Source organism: Salvelinus fontinalis, chromosome 40, assembly GCF_029448725.1.
Source record: "Salvelinus fontinalis isolate EN_2023a chromosome 40, ASM2944872v1, whole genome shotgun sequence".
Taxonomy (NCBI): Eukaryota; Metazoa; Chordata; class Actinopteri; order Salmoniformes; family Salmonidae; genus Salvelinus; species Salvelinus fontinalis.
The window spans coordinates 1,215,623-1,232,654 of record NC_074704.1 but is presented as its reverse complement, the minus strand read 5'-3'; the positions used below and the strand labels follow the sequence as shown (position 1 = coordinate 1,232,654).

At 40.0% G+C, this 17,032-nt stretch overlaps 1 protein-coding gene across 1 annotated transcript; it reads left to right on the top strand.

The window, feature by feature from the left end:
• The first annotated feature begins 3,464 nt into the window (after positions 1-3,464).
• LOC129839545 (zinc finger protein 436-like) lies at positions 3,465-15,075 on the top strand. The gene is made up of 4 exons (XM_055907065.1): positions 3,465-4,730; positions 8,583-8,680; positions 8,817-8,994; positions 13,165-15,075. Exons 1-4 carry the CDS (start codon positions 4,376-4,378, stop codon positions 13,953-13,955), a joined length of 1,422 nt encoding a protein of 473 aa, XP_055763040.1. The 5' UTR covers positions 3,465-4,375; the 3' UTR covers positions 13,956-15,075.
• Positions 15,076-17,032: the final 1,957 nt, after the last annotated feature.

Here is a 17,032-nt window from a genome sequence, read left to right as displayed (position 1 = left end):
TCAACCCTGTCTACCATCCAACTCACCATGATCAACCCTGTCTACCATCCAACTCACCATGATCAACCCTGTCTACCATCCAACTCACCATGATCAACCCTGTCTACCATCCAACTCACCATCACCATGGTCAACCCTGTCTACCATCCAACTCACCATCACCATGGTCAACCCTGTCTACCATCCAACTCACCATCACCAACCCTGTCTACCATCCAACTCACCATGGTCAACCCTGTCTACCATCCAACTCACCATCACCATGGTCAACCCTGTCTACCATCCAACTCACCATCACCATGGTCAACCCTGTCTACCATCCAACTCACCATCACCATGGTCAACCCTGTCTACCATCCAACTCACCATCACCATGGTCAACCCTGTCTACCATCCAACTCACCATCACCATGGTCAACCCTGTCTACCATCCAACTCACCATCACCATGGTCAACCCTGTCTACCATCCAACTCACCATCACCATGGTCAACCCTGTCTACCATCCAACTCACCATCACCATGGTCAACCCTGTCTACCATCCAACTCACCATCACCATGGTCAACCCTGTCTACCATCCAACTCACCATCACCATGGTCAACCCTGTCTACCATCCAACTCACCATCACCATGGTCAACCCTGTCTACCATCCAACTCACCATCACCATGGTCAACCCTGTCTACCATCCAACTCACCATGGTCAACCCTGTCTACCATCCAACTCACCATGATCAACCCTGTCTACCATCCAACTCACCATGATCAACCCTGTCTACCATCCAACTCACCATCACCAACCCTGTCTACCATCCAACTCACCATCACCATGGTCAACCCTGTCTACCATCCAACTCACCATCACCAACCCTGTCTACCATCCAACTCACCATCACCAACCCTGTCTACCATCCAACTCACCATGGTCAACCCTGTCTACCATCCAACTCACCATCACCATGGTCAACCCTGTCTACCATCCAACTCACCATCACCATGGTCAACCCTGTCTACCATCCAACTCACCATCACCATGGTCAACCCTGTCTACCATCCAACTCACCATCACCATGGTCAACCCTGTCTACCATCCAACTCACCATCACCATGGTCAACCCTGTCCACCATCCAACTCACCATCACCATGATCAACCCTGTCTACCATCCAACTCACCATCACCATGATCAACCTTGTCCACCATCCAACTCACCATCACCATGATCAACCTTGTCCACCATCCAACTCACCATCACCATGATCAACCTTGTCCACTATCCAACTTGGCTGCCATCAGAATAGATGTTCTCCTCTTCTTTCCTTCTCTTGTCTGTAAACTGCAGTTCATATTTTACCTGTCAATGAGACAGCCTTTGATATAGCCCTGTGTATGAGTGTTATTGGAATTTATATGTGTAAAGTAATGATTAGAATATTCCACCCTGAAACCTTATAATTGTTTGAAATTGATTAGAATAATAAGATTATTATTATTAATGATGTGTGTAGTTTTAGTCAGTAAAAGCAGAATTAATGATGTGTGTAGTTTTAGACAGAATTAGGGTAAAACAATATATCTGTACAATATATCTTTTTAGTATCTTAAACAGACTGTCTGTGCAAAATTTGGTGCCGGCCTTGCTAGGGCCCTCAGAGATTTGGGAGAGGGCAGGGAGTACTTCTCACATCCTCCCTAATCTTGAGGGAGGGCAGGGAGTACTTCTCACATCCTCCCTAATCTTGAGGGAGGGCAGGGAGTACTTCTCACATCATCCCTAATCTTGAGGGAGGGCGGGAGTACTTCTCACATCCTCCCTAATCTTGAGGAAGGGCAGGGAGTACTTCTCACATCCTCCCTAATCTTGAGGGAGGACGGGAGTACTTCTCACATCCGACCTAATCTTGAGGGAGGGCAGGGAGTACTTCTCACATCCTCCCTAACCTTGAGGGAGGGCAGGGAGTACTTCTCACATCCTCCCTAATCATGAGGGAGGGCAGGGAGTACTTCTCACATCCTCCCTAATCTTGAGGGAGGGCAGGGAGTACTTCTCACATCCTCCCTAATCTTGAGGGAGGGCAGGGAGTACTTCTCACATCCTCCCTAATCTTGAGGGAGGGCAGGGAGTACTTCTTACATCCTCATCCTGAATTCGTTTATGAACAGTGAGAACAAAATTCTCGTAACAATGAGACAGCCTGACCAATCACAATAAAGCTTTGATTTAACCATGTGGGTGTGAAGAAGGTTAATTGAATGTTTTAAAGTATGGGACAAGAGGTCTGGCCTTCTCGCTCCTTCCTCATTGTAAATGCGTCTCTAACTGGTTACATCCATCTCCACTATATTGCAACAAAGAGCCAGGAGATTAGAGATGTTACTAAGCAACCAGCTTAGTAAATAAAGCTTTGAGCCGGGAGATTAGAGATGTTGCTAAGCAACCAGTTTAGTAAATAAAGCTTTGAGCCAGGAGATTAGAGATGTTGCTAAGCAACCAGCTTAGTAAATAAAGCTTTGAGCAAGGAGATTAGAGATGTTGCTAAACAACCAGTTTAGTAAAACTTGGTTTGGATAAAACCATAAAACTATCCCTTTAAGACAAGTGAAAAACTATCCCTTTAAGACAAGTGATCATATTTGATTGTTCTCTTTTCTGGCATCCTAGATTGTTTGTGTAGTTTGACATTTCTGGCCATTGGCTGATTTTTCTAACACTTCCAGTTACCTTAAACATAAAAAAAACACTTCCATTTGATATGAGACATATTGACAATATGACGGTAAAGACATGTAGAAAAATAATGTCGAAATATAAATGTGATAATAATATAAAACTGACAGCTGTCAATGGAGTTCTCAGCCTTACCTGTTTCTCAGTCGATTCTGTTGAGACTGTATCATGGCCTTCGTGTCCACCCATCTAACACAGCAGACAGAAACTCTGGTGATCGCTAGGAAACCTCCCAGCAGCCCTTTATACAGTAGCTGTGTCCACAGGAAGTAGTCACTGCAGTAGCTCCAGACAGATGAACACCTGATCACAGGAAGTAGTCACTGCAGTAGCTCCAGACAGATGAACACCTGATCACAGGAAGTAGTAGCTTCAGACAGATGAACACCTGATCACAGGAAGTAGTCACTTCAGTAGCTCCAGACAGATGAACACCTGATCACAGGAAGTAGTCACTGCAGTAGCTTCAGACAGATGTACACCTAATCAAGTCCGAGGCCTCTGTTGATACACAAACTACCAGTCTGAGCAGTGGCGTGTCAGTAGAAGTTATAACTGATTATTCTGAGGAGTAGGAGCGGCTTCCACTTCACTCACTTGTATACTGTGAAAGGTAACTTCCTGTTTTTGTGGAACCCTAAGGCTAAGGACAGGAAGTAATTGCATTGGGTTATAGAGTAAAAACATATATATATTTTTTTTATTTAAGAAGATGCCTGAGGCTTCATCCAGCAGGAAATATATTGATCTGCGCTCGCTCTCTCTCCATGCATGGTGGTCATGTGACCAGGAAGCAGACACGAACAAACCACAGCGTTCCATATTGCCGCTGTCCACGGAATCGAGGACCAACTGAACATAATAGATGGGAAATTAGAAGAGAATTACTAATGCTATGTTTCGGCTTGAGCGATGAGGATGTAGGATTATCCCGACCAGGCTAAACTAGGATAGCTAGAAGAAGCCTAATCATTTCAACCATTATTATCCAGCCGATTTTTTTCTTCCAGCCTGTCTTGTTTTGATCAGTTTTGAGAATTGTGTTGCGGCAAAAATATTGCTATGCACTTTATAACCCTGGTTGAACGGACAGAATCTGCGTAGAGGAGAGAGTATTAGCTGTTACTTCAATTAAAAAAAAAAAAAAAGATGTACAAGGCAGGTCAAATAAGAACAAATTGTTGTTTATAATGACGGCCTGGTAAGAGGCAAAAGGCCTCTCAAAAGCGGTAAGAAGTAAGGAAACAAATATCTGGTTATTTTGTTATGACATATTGTTTGGCAGAATAAACACGGTGTAATGAATATTTTCCAAAATTGCGTTAACCACTCCAGTCAGCAGATGGCGATGTGAGTCTTTCAAGTAATTTTTCTTGCGTGACGTATAATCTAGTCGACGGAGCGGGAAGCTTTTTCAACAGCAAGACGGACTCGTGAACAGTTAGCTTGCTAGCAAACATACAAACCAAAACGTCGGAGCTTTTTTCACAATTTTGTGTTTATCAACCACGGGGTTTTAAGCACACAGTCTGTCTGCTTACTAGTTATTAAATGTCATATATATGTTGTTAGTCAGCTAACTTGTTAAGATAGCCTAGCACGACGCTAGTCGCTAATTAACTAGCTAGCCAACTAACATCCACCACTATGAGCTCAATAAGCTACTCAACCCCTATTAAAGAAGAGGTCTGCTGGTCGGAAAAAGAAGCTCTGGGGCTGAACATTATCGTGAAAGAGGAAGAGGAGGATCCGGAGATGACTGTCACAGGGAAAGGGGAGGAAGAAGCTGTGTTAGTGAAGGAGGAAGAGGAGGGGGAGATTTCTGTCACAGGGAAAGGGGAGGAAGAAGCTGTGTTAGTGAAGGAGGAAGAGGATGTTTTTAGAGTGAAAGAGGAGGAAGAAAAGGAAGATATGACTGTCACGGTGAAAGAGGGGGAGGAGGATGAAGAGGAGGAGGAGAAGAAGGGTGAAGAGGAGGAGACAGGAGATCTGATTAACACCAGTGAGTATTGTCTTAAAAACAGGACCACAAACTCTGCAGTTGTTAAAAAAAAACGTGTTTTTTAAGGGGCATTCTATTGACGTTCTACACTTGAATAATTTATTCTGTATTGTAGGAATTGTTAAAGCTACAAAGACTGAGGGCCATCAACAAAACGGTAACATTGAAAAACAGCATCGCTATAGGGAGAGAAGGAAACGCCCAGATTGGAGAAAAGGCCTTAGGTCCGTAGTATTTGAGTTAGGCCTATAAGGTAAGACGGGCCGATCCGATTGACATCTCTATGGCGTTTATTAGGTCAGTAGTATTTGAGTTAGGCCAATAAGGTAAGACAGGCCGATCCGATTGACATCTCTGGCGTTTATTAGGTCAGTAGTATTTGAGTTAGGCCTATAAGGTAAGACAGGCCGATCCGATTGACATCTCTATGGCGTTTATTAGGTCCGTAGTATTTGAGTTAGGCCTATAAGGTAAGACAGGCCGATCCGATTGACATCTCTATGGCGTTTATTAGGTCCGTAGTATTTGAGTTAGGCCTATAAGGTAAGACAGGCCGATCCGATTGACATCTCCATGATTTCTATGATATAATCTCTATTAACATGTGTCTTCAATATTCCAAGGTAAGATGTTTTAGGTTGTAGTTATTATAGGAATTATAGGACTATTTCCCTCTATACGATTTGTATTTCATTAACCTTTGACTATTGAATGTTCTTAAAGGCACTTTAGTTTTGCCAGTGTAACAGTATAGCTTCCGTTGCCATTTCATTTCGGTTACACCAGCCTCATCTCGGGAGTTGATAGGCTTGAAGTCATAAACAGCGCAATGCTTGACGCACAACGAAGAGCTGCTGGCAAAACGCATGAAAGTGCTGTTTGAATGAATGTTTACGGCCTGCTTCTGCCTACCACCGCTCAGTCAGATACTTGTATGCTCAGTCAGATTATATGCAACGCAGGACACGCTAGATAATATATAGTAATATCATCAACCATGTGTAGTTAACTAGTGATTATGATTGATTGTTTTTTATAAGATAAGTTTAATGCTAGCTAGCACCTTACCTCGGCTTACTGCATTCGCGTAACAGGTAGTCTCCTTGTGGGGTGCAACGAGAGAGAGGCAGGTCGTTATTGCGTTGGACTAGTTAACTGTAATGTTGCAAGATTGGATCCCCCGAGCTGACAAGGTGAAAATCTGTCGTTCTGCCAATGAACAAGGCAGTTAACCAACCGTTCCTAGGCCGTCATTGAAAATAAGAATGTGTTCTTAACTGACTTGCCTAGTTAAATAAAGGTATAAAATAAATAATACAAAATTGGCAAATCGGCACCCTGTAAAGCAGCTCTGTTTATGACTTCAAGCCTATCAGCCTAATGGCTGGTGTAACCGATGTGAAATGGCTAGCTAGTTAGCTGGGTGCGCGCTAATAGCGTTTCAAACGTCACTCGCTCTGAGACTTGGAGAAGTTGTTCCCCTTGCTCTGCATGGGTAACGCTGCTTCGAGGATGGCTGTTGTCGATGTGTTCCTGGTTCGAGCTCAGGTAGTGGCGAGGAGAGGGACGGAAGCTATACTGTTACACTGGCAATACTATAGTGCCTATAAGAACATTCAATAGTCAAAGGTATATGAAATACAAATGGTATAGAGAGAAATAGCCCTATAAATACTATATTAACTACAACCTAAAACATCTTACCTTGGAATATTGAAGACTCATGTTAAAAGGAACCACCAGCTTTCATACGTTCTCATGTTCTGAGCAAGGAACTCACACGTTAGCTTTTTTAAATGGCACATATTGCCATTTATTTACTTCTCCAACACTTTGTTTTTGCATTATTTAAACCAAATTGAACATGTTTCATTATTTATTTGAGGCTAAATTGATTTTATTGATGTATTATATTAAGTTAAAATAAGTGTTAATTCAGTATTGTTGTAATTGTCATTATTACAAATACATTTTAAAAAATCGGCTGATTAATCGGTATCGGCTTTTTTGGTCCTCCAATAATCGGTATCGGTATCGGCGTTGAAAAATCATAATTTGTCGACCTCTAGTTGAAACAGTCCTTTATAGTGTGTTGATAATAATCCACAGAGTTGAAACAGTCCTTAATAATCCACAGAGTTGAAACAGTCCTTTATAGTGTGTTGATAATAATCCACAGAGTTGAAACAGTCCTTAATAATCCACAGGGTTGAAATAGTCCTTTATAGTGTGTTGATAATAATCCACAGGGTTGAAACAGTCCTTTATAATGTGTTGATAATAATCCACAGAGTTGAAACAGTCCTTTATAGTGTGTTGATAATAATCCACAGGGTTGAAACAGTCCTTTATAGTGTGTTGATAATAATCCACAGGGTTGAAACAGTCCTTTATAGTGTGTTGATAATAATCCACAGGGTTGAAACAGTCCTTTATAGTGTGTTGATAATAATCCACAGAGTTGAAACAGTCCTTAATAATCCACAGGGTTGAAACAGTCCTTTATAGTGTGTTGATAATAATCCACAGGGTTGAAACAGTCCTTTATAGTGTGTTGATAATAATCCACAGGGTTGAAACAGTCCTTTATAATGTGTTGATAATAATCCACAGAGTTGAAACAGTCCTTTATAGTGTGTTGATAATAATCCACAGGGTTGAAACAGTCCTTTATAGTGTGTTGATAATAATCCACAGGGTTAAAACAGTCCTTTATAATGTGTTGATAATAATCCACAGAGTTGAAACAGTCCTTTATAGTGTGTTGATAATAATCCACAGGGTTGAAACAGTCCTTTATAGTGTGTTGATAATAATCCACAGGGTTGAAACAGTCCTTTATAGTGTGTTGATAATAATCCACAGGGTTAAAACAGTCCTTAATAATCCACAGGGTTGAAACAGTCCTTTATGTGGTGTTGATAATAATCCACAGCGTTGAAACAGTCCTTTATAGTGTGTTGATAATAATCCACAGGGTTGAAACAGTCCTTAATAATCCACAGGGTTGAAACAGTCCTTAATAATCCACAGGGTTGAAACAGTCCTTAATAATCCACAGAGTTGAAACAGTCCTTAATAATCCACAGGGTTGAAACAGTCCTTTATAGTGTGTTGATAATAATCCACAGAGTTGAAACAGTCCTTTTATAGTGTGTTGATAATAATCCACAGGGTTGAAACAGTCCTTAATAATCCACAGGGTTGAAACAGTCCTTAATAATCCACAGGGTTAAAACAGTCCTTAATAATCCACAGGGTTGAAACAGTCCTTTATAGTGTGTTGATAATAATCCACAGCGTTGAAACAGTCCTTAATAATCCACAGGGTTGAAACAGTCCTTTATAGTGTGTTGATAATAATCCACAGCGTTGAAACAGTCCTTAATAATCCACAGGGTTGAAACAGTCCTTTATAGTGTGTTGATAATAATCCACAGGGTTAAAACAGTCCTTAATAATCCACAGGGTTGAAACAGTCCTTAATAATCCACAGGGTTGAAACAGTCCTTTATAGTGTGTTGATTATAATCCACAGGGTTAAAACAGTCCTTAATAATCCACAGGGTTGAAACAGTCCTTTATAGTGTGTTGATAATAATCCACAGGGTTGAAACAGTCCTTAAACCTCTCTGGGATCGTTCTGGACGCTAGCGTCCCACCTCGCCAACAGCCAGTGAAATTGCAGGGCGCCAAATTCAAACAACAGAAATCTCATTATTAAAATTCCTCAAACATACAAGTATTATCCACCATTTTAAAGATACACTTCTCGTTAATCTTCTCGTTAATGTTTAGGCCCTGTTTAGAGATATTAATGCCTCTTGTAAGACCCTATGATTGTTCACACAGGAGAGAGACATGACTATTGTGGATCCTCTGGGGAGCCTCAACAACATCCTGATGCTGACGAGTCAGAGAAGAGTCTCTCCAGATCAGAACACCAGATGGTACAGCTTGGTCTGGTCTAGCATACCGCTTGCTCTATCTGGGTCTGGGCTGGGTTTCTGTAAAGACACTTTATGACAACAGTTACATCAGTATCCATAATGATATGTATCTGTGTCCCCTCTTTATGGTTACCAGGACAACGCTAGCCCTTTCTCCCTCCTGGAGTCCCCGTGTCGTGCCTTTCCCGGTAGCACCTTACTGCTGGGTATGAAGAGGTTGTCTGTGCTGCTGGTGGACTGCAGGAGAACAACGGGGCTGAGTGGAACTGTGAGAGGAGGAGAAGAGAAGAAAGGATCAGATTTGACTCATCAAAGTAAGTGTTGTAGTTTAGTTTGAACAAATAAAATAGATCTGCCCACTGGTATCTGTTACCAGGACAACCAGCAGAGTTCTGTTAGTTGACATGAAGATAGACTGGTATCTGTTACCAGGACAACCAGCAGAGTTCTGTTAGTTGACAGGAAGATGGACTGGTATCTGTTACCAGGACAACCAGCAGAGTTCTGTTAGTTGACAGGAATATGGACTGGTGGATATGGATGTTATGAATATCATAACACTGAAAAAGGATTCTTCCAATGAAAAGAGAGAAACCAATAGACCATATAAAACCTTGATGAAAGTTAGCTTTGGAGAGAAAGTTTCAAGATGATCCGATGTAAGGTGCTTGTTTTACAAAAACCTTTCCTTAAAACGTTATGGATGTTACATTGCCTGTCCCAGCCAACCCCCTATCTTTACCAGACTGTAGAACAGGCAAACAAAACTCAAGACACAAATTTGTATGTATTGATGTTGTTGATGTCTTCACTATTATTCTACACAACCGGTCAAAAGTTTTAGAACACCTACTCATTCAAGGGTTTTTCTTTTTTTTTTTACTATTTTCTATTGTAGAATAATAGTGAACACATCAACACTATTAAAAAACACATGGAATTCAAACAACAGAAATATAAATATTTAACAGTCATATAAATACAAGTGTAATACATCAAAATAAAGCTTAACTTCTTGTTAATCCAGCCCCGGTGTCAGCTTACAAAAAGGCTTTACGGCGAAAGCAAACCATGCGATTATCTGAGGACAGCGCCCCGCATATAAAAACATGAAACCCAGATTTCAACCAGGCAGGTGCGACACGATAGTCAGAAATGGCGATATAATATATGCCTTACCTTTGAAGATCTTCTTCTGTTGACACTCCAAAAGGTCCTAGTTACATTACAAATTGTCCTTTTGTTCGATAAAGCCCAAAGAGGTTTTAACACTTGTGGTTACTACATGATTTAATGTGTTATTTCATAGTTTTGATGTCTTCACTATTCTACAATGCAGAAAATAGTAAAAATAAAGAATAAAGACTTTTGACTGGTGTTGTACATTCAATTCCATGGCAACAGCTCTGGTGGACATTCCTGCAGTCAGCATGCCAATTGCCTGCTCCCTCTGAGACATCTGTGGCATTGTTGTGTGACACAACTGCACATTTTAGAGTGGCCTTTTATTATCCCCAGCACAAGGTGCACCTGTGTAATAATCAAGCTGTTCAATCAGCTTCTTGATATGCCACACCTGTGAGGTGGATGGATTATCTTGGCAAAGAATAAATGTTGACTAACAGGGATGTAAAAAATTCTGCAATCTTTTTTTTCAGCTCATGAAACATCCAACACTTTACATGTTGCGTTAATATTTTTGTTTATTGTTGTTACTATCAGTTTTAGGAACATCTACCCAAAATATTTCACCTTATTTTTTTACTTTACACAAAATATGACATCGGCGATAGTCAAAATGTTGAAAATCTGTGAACGTATAAATAAGAAATTGGTCCATTTAAACAGCATGTGTCGAACCCTTTCAACAACGGGGAGATGTTACTGATGTGCTTTGTGTCTTCGACGTAAAAACAAGTTTTGGACTAACACTTAAAATTACTTATTTACTTATTTTATGTTTAACCTCTCTAGGGTACGTGAGACGGTAGCGTCCCACCTCTTCAACAGCCAGTGAAACTGCAGGGCGCCAATTTCAAAACAACAGAAATCCCATAATTAAAATTCCTCAAACATACATGTATTTTACACCATTTTAAAGATACACTTGTTATAAATCCAGCCACAGTGTCCGATTTCAAAAACGCTTTACGGCGAAAGCACACCATGTGATTATGTTAGGTCAGCGCCTAGCCACAGAAAACCATACAACCATTTTCCAACCAAGGAGAGGTGTCACAAAAGTAAGAAATATAGTTCAAATTAATCACTTACCTTTGATCATCTTCATCTGATGGCACGCCCAGGTTTCCATGTTAGACAATAAATGTTAGTTTTGTTTAATAAAGTTCATCTTTGTCCAAATACCTCCTTTTTGTTTGCGCGTGTAGTCCAGTAATCCAAATGCACAAAGCGCGAGCACAAAGTCCAGACGAGAAGTCAAAAAAGTTCCATTACAGTTCGTAGAAACATGTCAAACGATGTATATAATCAATCTTTAGGATGTTTTTATCATAAATCTTCAATAATATTCCAACCGGACAATTCCGTTGTCATTAGAAAGGAAAGGGAACGGAGCTAAAGGCTTTAGCCACCTGCTTTGAGTGGTCTTATTCTCTCCCCTTTCACAATAGAAGCCTGAAACAACTTTCTAAAGACTGATGACATCTAGTGGAAACCGTAGGAAGTGCAATCTGACCCCATAGACATAGGATATTGGTTAGGTAATCACTTTAAAAAAAACTACGAACCTCAGATTTCCCACTTCCTGGTTGGATTTTTCTCAGGTTTTTGCCTGCCATATGAGTTATGTTATACTCACAGATATTATTTTAACAGTTCTGGAAACTTTAGAGTGTTTTCTATCCAAATCTACTAATTATATGCATAATCTAGCTTCTGGGCATGAGAAACAGGCAGTTTACTCTGGGCCCACTTTTCATCCAAACTTCCCAATGCTGCCCCCTATCCCAAGAAGTTAATAGTGTGTTGTTGATAATAATCCACAGGGTTGAAACAGTCCTTTATAGTGTGTTGATAATAATCCACAGGGTTAAAACAGTCCTTAATAATCCACAGGGTTGAAACAGTCCTTTATAGTGTGTTGATAATAATCCACAGGGTTGAAACAGTCCTTTATAATCCACAGGGTTGAAACAGTCCTTAATAATCCACAGGGTTGAAACAGTCCTTTATAGTGTGTTGATAATAATCCACAGGGTTAAAACAGTCCTTAATAATCCACAGGGTTGAAACAGTCCTTTATAGTGTGTTGATAATAATCCACAGGGTTAAAACAGTCCTTAATAATCCACAGGGTTGAAACAGTCCTTAATAATCCACAGGGTTGAAACAGTCCTTTATAGTGTGTTGATAATAATCCACAGGGTTGAAACAGTCCTTAATAATCCACAGGGTTGAAACAGTCCTTAATAGTGTGTTGATAATAATCCACAGGGTTGAAACAGTCCTTAATAATCCACAGGGTTGAAACAGTCCTTTATAGTGTGTTGATAATAATCCACAGGGTTGAAACAGTCCTTAATAATCCACAGGGTTGAAACAGTCCTTAATAGTGTGTTGATAATAATCCACAGGGTTGAAACAGTCCTTAATAATCCACAGGGTTGAAACAGTCCTTAATAGTGTGTTGATAATAATCCACAGGGTTGAAACAGTCCTTAATAATCCACAGGGTTGAAACAGTCCTTTATAGTGTGTTGATAATAATCCACAGGGTTGAAACAGTCCTTTATAGTGTGTTGATAATAATCCACAGGGTTAAAAGAGTCCTTAATAATCCACAGGGTTGAAACAGTCCTTTATAGTGTGTTGATAATAATCCACAGGGTTGAAACAGTCCTTTATAGTGTGTTGATAATAATCCACAGGGTTGAAACAGTCCTTAATAATCCACAGGGTTGAAACAGTCCTTTATAGTGTGTTGATGATAATCCACAGGGTTGAAACAGTCCTTTATAGTGTGTTGATAATAATGTTAGGCTAGTAGCCATGGGTCAATGATGTCCCTCTGTTCGAAACCAAATGTTAGGCTAGTAGCCATGGGTTAATGATGTCCCTCTGTACTGGCCTGGCAGGGCTGTGGGACAGTGGAGATTAGTTTATAAATTGCCTGGCTGGGCTGTGGGACAGTGGAGATTAGTTTATAAATGGCCTGGCTGGGCTGTGGGACAGTGGAGATTAGTTTATAAATGGCCTGGCTGGGCTGTGGGACAGTGGAGATTCGTGCTGGGCTGTGGGACAGTGGATATTTTGGGATCATTCAAATGGAACTGTTAACAGGTATTACCAGTGGGTTATTGCAAATGGGTATCAACCAATCAGCATTCAGGATCCAAACTACCCCTTTTATAATGAGGGTTCTAGACTTGATTAAACCTCCATAAGAAGACATTTTTTTTATCATGTGTAGGTTTCATTCAGGTCTCTGTTTTAACAAAATACTATGTTTTTGTCTTTGACAGGAGAGAGGCCAGACTCTCACTCTGACACTAGGAAGAGTCCTACAGGGGAATCAGACCCAGTGACATCCAAACCAGCAAGACCCCACCAGTGTTCCCAGTGTGGAAAGAGATTTATCCGGTTAGGGCACCTGAAACAACACGAAAGAATACACACAGGAGAGAAGTCTTACCAATGCTCTCAGTGTGGAAAGGGTTTTGGACAGTCAGGTTCTCTAAAAGTGCATGAAAGAACACACACTGGAGAGAAACCGTATCAATGCTCCCAGTGTGAAAAGAAATTTTTCTCATCAGGGGACCTGAAATCACATGAGAGAACACACTTAGTAGAGAGGCCTTTCCAATGCTCTCAGTGTGGAAAGAGATTTAGCCAGTCATCGCATCTGAAAGAGCATGAAAGAATACACACAGGAGAGAAGCCATTCCAATGCTCCCAGTGTGGTAAGAGTTTTACCCAGAGAGGGAAGCTGAACTATCATGAAAGGACACATACAGGGGAGAAGCCTCATCACTGCTCTCAGTGTGGAAAGGGTTTTGGACAGTCAAGGCATCTAAAAGTGCATGAAAGAGCACACACTGGAGAGAAGCCGTATCAATGCTCCCAGTGTGAAAATATATTTTTATCATCAGGATACCTGAAATCACATGAGAGAACACACTTAGTAGAGAGGCCTTTCCAATGCTCTCAGTGTGGAAAGGGATTTATTCACTCATGGCATCTAAAAGAGCATAAGAGAATACACACGAGAACAACCATTCCAGTGCTCTGTGTGGAAAGGGGTTTAACTGGGTAGTGAGCCTGAAAACACATGAGATGACACACACAAGAGAGAAGAGCCTTTCCAATGCTCTCAAATACGGAAAAAGTTTTACCCAGTTTAGGGAACTTAAAAACGCATAAAATGACACACTCGGGAGAGAAGCCTCACCTTTGTTCCCAGTGTGGAAAGGGTTTTGTTCAGTTAGTGCACCTAAAAACACACGAGAGGACACACACATGAGAGTAGCCTCACCTTTGCTCCCAGTTTAGAAAGGGTTTTCTTCTGTTAAGGGGCCTGAAAGAAAATGAGAGACACACACGGTAGAAGACGCCATAGGAGCAGGGCTTCATTCATTTCAAAACCAGTATTTACATTACCTAGATATGAAAAAACAACCATTTGAATATTGGAATGTATTTGAAAATACCATTTGGAATGTATTGGCATTCCTCAACTACATATCATATTAAGAATTTGAAAGACAGTATAATACATTTTAGAATTATTTGGATGTATTTAAAATAGTTTTGAATGTACTTAGTAGTTAAAAATAAAGAAATAACAAACAACTTCACATGTACAGGTCTTATTTCACTGTTTAATCACAATATACAGCCCATACTTTACATTGGTGTCCCGTCTGCTATGGCTTCTGCTCAGAAACAGTCAGGCGCTTGCCAACTGTTTCTTTCAGGTTTTTGACAAGCTTTCCATTCTACCTGGTAGAGCAATTGGTGAGATGTTTAGTCAGTCCTCTGATGTATGGAATGATGTAGCTGGCTGTGATGATGTCGAATCCTTGCACGCAATCTGTGGCAAACATGTAGGAGCAGTATAGACCTTGTCTGTTCATTATATACATCTACATGATGTATTGTTACACCATGTAGGAGCAGTATAGACCTAGTCTGTTCATTATATACATTGTATTGTTACATCAGGGAGCAGGAGCAGTATAGACCTAGTCTGTTCATTATATTCATTGTATTGTTATATCATGTAGTAGCAGTATAGACCTAGTCTGTTCATTATATACATTGTATTGTTACATCAGGGAGCAGGAGCAGTATAGATCCAACTGCATATTGATTGATGATCTGTTTGATTGATTTCCGATCTGTTCTGATCAACACATGATTCTCTTTTGTACGTATCCATATAGTTTTTTAAATAAAAATACATGAAAAAAAAAAGTTTTGTCTGAAGAAAAAAAATAAGATTTTTACCACGTTTACGTGCTAGTCGGGAAACTAGGAAACTTGCGTTCAACTAATCAGCAAGTCAGAAATGTTTGAGTTTCCTAGTTCAGTGCATTACCAACTTCAGTCGGTAGTAAATGGTGTGGCCAGTGTGACGTATAATCTAGTGGACGGGACGCTTCTTCAACAACAGCTAGTCAGTTACCTTGGTAACCAACAAAGCCGTAACATTGAAGCTCTTAACCTTTTACTGCAAAGGGGGCTAAATCAGGGTCACACAGAGTGATTCTTGGTCGTCTCATACAAATATACTTTTAAAGAAAAGTATACAAAAGTATACATCTTACATACATGGTTTATGGGCAACAACAACAAAAGAAGACACGTTTTGGGTTTGTTTGTTACACTTTATATACGTCACAGAAGAAATATAACAAAACTGTTTGACATAGAAACACCAGATTTTTTTGTCGGGATGTTTGAATGAGCCTTTATTTACAATGAAATTGTAATGAAATCATGAGGCCAAAGATGAGGCCAATTTCATAATTACAATGAAATCGTGAGGCCAAAGATGAGGCCAATTTCATAATTACAATGAAATCATGAGGCCAAAGATGAGGCCAATTTCATAATTACAATGAAATCGTGAGGCCAAAGATGAGGCCAATTTCATAATTACAATGAAATCATGAGGCCAAAGATGAGGCCAATTTCATAATTACAATGAAATCGTGAAGCCAAAGATGAGACCAATTTCATAATTACAATGAAATCATGAGGCCAATTTCATAATTACAATGAAATCGTGAGGCCAAAGAGGGCGCTTTTGGTAATTGACTGCAGGAAATGGCTACAGCGCTTCCTGTGTATATTTGCCGCTGTGTTTTAAACGCACTTCTCTCGGATATGGCTGGTTGTCCCGTTTAATGTCATATTTACTTTGCTAGTAGCTAGCTGGCTTGCTGAGGTAGCCTGACACTAGACTATCAAAGATATCTATAACTAGCAACCCACTGGGCACAGACGTCAATTCAACGTCTATTCCACTTTGGTTCAATGTAATTTTCATTGAAATTACGTGTAAATCCGAGACACTCCATTTCGTATGATATGTTACCAATCGTATGGTATTAATTTGTGGATGTCTATCCATTTCGTATGATATGTTACGAATTTCTATTTGTTGTGGCTAACATTAGCTAGGCTAGGGGTTAGGTTTAGGGGTTAAGGTTAGGTTTAGGGGTTAAGGTTAAAGGGTTAGAGGAAAGGGTTAGCTAGCATGCTAAGTAGTTGCAAAGTTGCTAATTAGTTAAAATGCTAATGTTGTCCGTGATGAGATTCATACATGCTATCTTTGGGTTGCTAGATGTTACAGATAGTTAAAAAACCAGACCACCTGCTTCTACTCTAAAGTAGAGTTCAGTACAGTATAGTACTAGATGTTACAGATAGTTAAGCAACCAGACCACCTGCTTCTACTCTAAAGTGGAGTTCAGTACAGTATAGTACTAGATGTTACAGATAGCTAAACAACCAAACCACCTGCTTCTACTTTAAATTAGAGTTCAGTACAGTATAGTACTAGATGTTACAGATAGCTAAACAACCAAACCACCTGCTTCTACTTTAAATTAGAGTTCAGTACAGTAAAGTATAGCTCAGTATAGTAGAGTAAAGTATAGTTCGGTACAATAAAGTATAGTTCAGTACAATAAAGTATAGTTCAGTACAGTAAAGTATAGTTCAGTACAGTAAAGTATAGTTCAGTACAGTAAAGTATAGTGCAGTACAATAAAGTATAGTTCAGTATAGTAAAGTATAGTTCAGTATAGTAAAGTTCAGTACAATAAAGTATAGTTCAGTACAATAAAGTATAGTTCAGTACAGTAGAGTATAGTTCAGTTCAGT